At 39.2% G+C, this 2,500-nt stretch overlaps 1 protein-coding gene across 1 annotated transcript in view; it reads left to right on the forward strand. All coding sequences in view use genetic code 11, as the record gives it.

Moving 5' to 3' along the window:
* Nucleotides 1-2,071, forward strand: part of ycf2 (hypothetical chloroplast RF21) — a 6,834-nt gene extending 4,763 nt beyond the window's left edge. Inside the window, exon 1 of the mRNA in view lies at nt 1-2,071. This exon is cut by the window's left edge and continues 4,763 nt beyond it. Coding sequence (YP_010041552.1) covers nt 1-2,071 — 2,071 coding nt within the window.
* Nucleotides 2,072-2,500: the final 429 nt, after the last annotated feature.

Here is a 2,500-nt window from a genome sequence, read left to right on the forward strand (position 1 = left end):
TTTAGCAGAAAGACGGATATTTCTTGCTCATTATCAGACAATCACTTATTCACAAACCTCGTGTGAGGCTAATAGTTTTCATTTCCCATCTCATGGAAAACCCTTTTCGCTCCGCTTAGCCCTATCCCCCTCTAGGGGTATTTTAGTGATAGGTTCTATAGGAACTGGACAATCCTATTTGGTCAAATACCTAGCGGAAAACTCCTATGTTCCTTTCATTACAGTATTTCTGAACAAGTTCCTGGATAACAAGCCTAAGGGTTTTCTTATTGATGATAGTGACGATATTGACCGTGACCTTGATACGGAGCTGGAGCTTCTAACTATGACGAATGCGCTAACTATGGATATGATGCCGGAAATAGACCGATTTTATATCACCCTTCAATTCGAATTAGCAAAAGCAATGTCTCCTTGCATAATATGGATTCCAAACATTCATGATCTAGATGTGAATGAGTCGAATTACTTATCCCTCGGTCTATTAGTGAACTATCTCTCCAGGGATTGTGAAAGACGTTCCACTAGAAATATTCTTGTTATTGCTTCGACTCATATTCCCCAAAAAGTAGATCCCGCTCTAATAGCTCCGAATAAATTAAATACATGCATTAAGATACGAAGGCTTCTTATTCCACAACAACGAAAGCACTTTTTCACTCTTTCATATACTAGGGGATTTCACTTGGAAAAGAAAATGTTCCATACTAATGCTAATGGATTCGGGTCCATAACCATGGGTTCCAATGTACGAGATCTTGTAGCACTTACCAATGAGGCCCTATCAATTAGTATTACACAGAAGAAATTAATTATAGACACTAATATAATTAGATCTGCTCTTCATAGACAAACTTGGGATTTGCGATCCCAGGTAAGATCGGTTCATGATCATGGGATCCTTTTCTATCAGATAGGAAGGGCTGTTGCACAAAATGTACTTCTAAGTAATTGCTCCATAGATCCTATATCTATCTATATGAAGAAGAAATCATGTAACGAAGGGGATTCTTATTTGTACAAATGGTACTTCGAACTTGGAACGAGCATGAAGAAATTAACGATACTTCTTTACCTTTTGAGTTGTTCTGCCGGATCGGTCGCTCAAGACCTTTGGTCTTTACCCGGACCCGATGAAAAAAATGGGATCACTTCTTATGGACTCGTTGAGAATGATTCTGATCTAGTTCATGGCCTATTAGAAGTAGAAGGCGCCCTGGTGGGATCCTCACGGACAGAAAAAGATTGCATTCAGTTTGATAATGATCGAATGACATTGCTTCTTCGGCCCGAACCAAGGAATCCCTTAGATATGATGCAAACTGGATCTTGTTCTATCGTTGATCAGAGATTTCTCTATGAACAATACGAATCGGAGTTTGAAGAAGAAGGGGAACGAGAAGGAGTCCTCGACCCGCAACAGATAGAGGAGGATTTATTCAATCACATAGTTTGGGCTCCTAGAATATGGCGCCCTTGGGGCTTTCTATTTGATTGTATCGAAAGGCCCAATGAATTGGGATTTCCCTATTGGGCTAGGTCATTTCGGGGCAAGCGGATCATTTATGATGAAGAGGATGAGCTTCAAGAGAATGATTCGGAGTTCTTGCAGAGTGGAACCGTGCAGTACCAGACAAGAGATAGATCTTCCAAAGAACAAGGCTTTTTTCTAATAAGCCAATTCATTTGGGACCCTGCGGATCCACTTTTTTTCCTATTCAAAGATCCGCCCTTTGTCTCTGTGTTTTCACATCGAGAATTCTTTGCAGATGAAGAGATGCCAAAGGGGCTTCTTACTTACCAAACAGACCTTCCTACATCTATATATAAACGCTGGTTTATCAAGAATACGCAAGAAAAGCACTTCGAATTGTTGATTTATCGCCAGAGATGGCTTAGAACCAATAGTTCATTATCTAATGGATTTTTCCGTTCTAATACTCCATCCGAGAGTTATCAGTATTTATCAAATCTGTTCCTATCTAACGGAACGCTATTGGATCAAATGACAAAGACATTGTTGAAAAAAAGATGGCTTTTCCCGGATGAAACGAAAATTGGATTCATGTAACAAGAGAAAGGTTTACCATTCCTTAGCCGGAAAGATATGTGGCCATGAAATAGGGATTAAGCGGAACAGAATTGACTGGGTGGTAGAGTCGTGGAAACACCTCTTTCTTCCATATTTTGGACCTTAGTTCCGTGGAACAATATACTTACTACTGCTGAAACACGGAAGAATTGAAATCTTAGATCAAAACATTATGTATGGATGATATGAACTGCCTAAACAAGAATTCTTGAACAGCGAACAACCAGAGCTAGTACTCACTACATCAAAAAATTTCCATTAATGAAAGATGTAAATCCATTGGAAAATAAAAAATACGCATGTCGGATGAAAGTTGCTATCTGTTACAATAACGAATCATTGGTTTAATAGACCTTTCTCTTAGTTTCTCAGGTCGACGGATCTTCTCAATTGAAAGATCGCCTATAT

The sequence above is a fragment of the chloroplast genome of Castanea sativa (assembly GCF_040712315.1).
Source record: "Castanea sativa chloroplast, complete genome".
Classification (NCBI taxonomy): domain Eukaryota; kingdom Viridiplantae; phylum Streptophyta; class Magnoliopsida; order Fagales; family Fagaceae; genus Castanea; species Castanea sativa.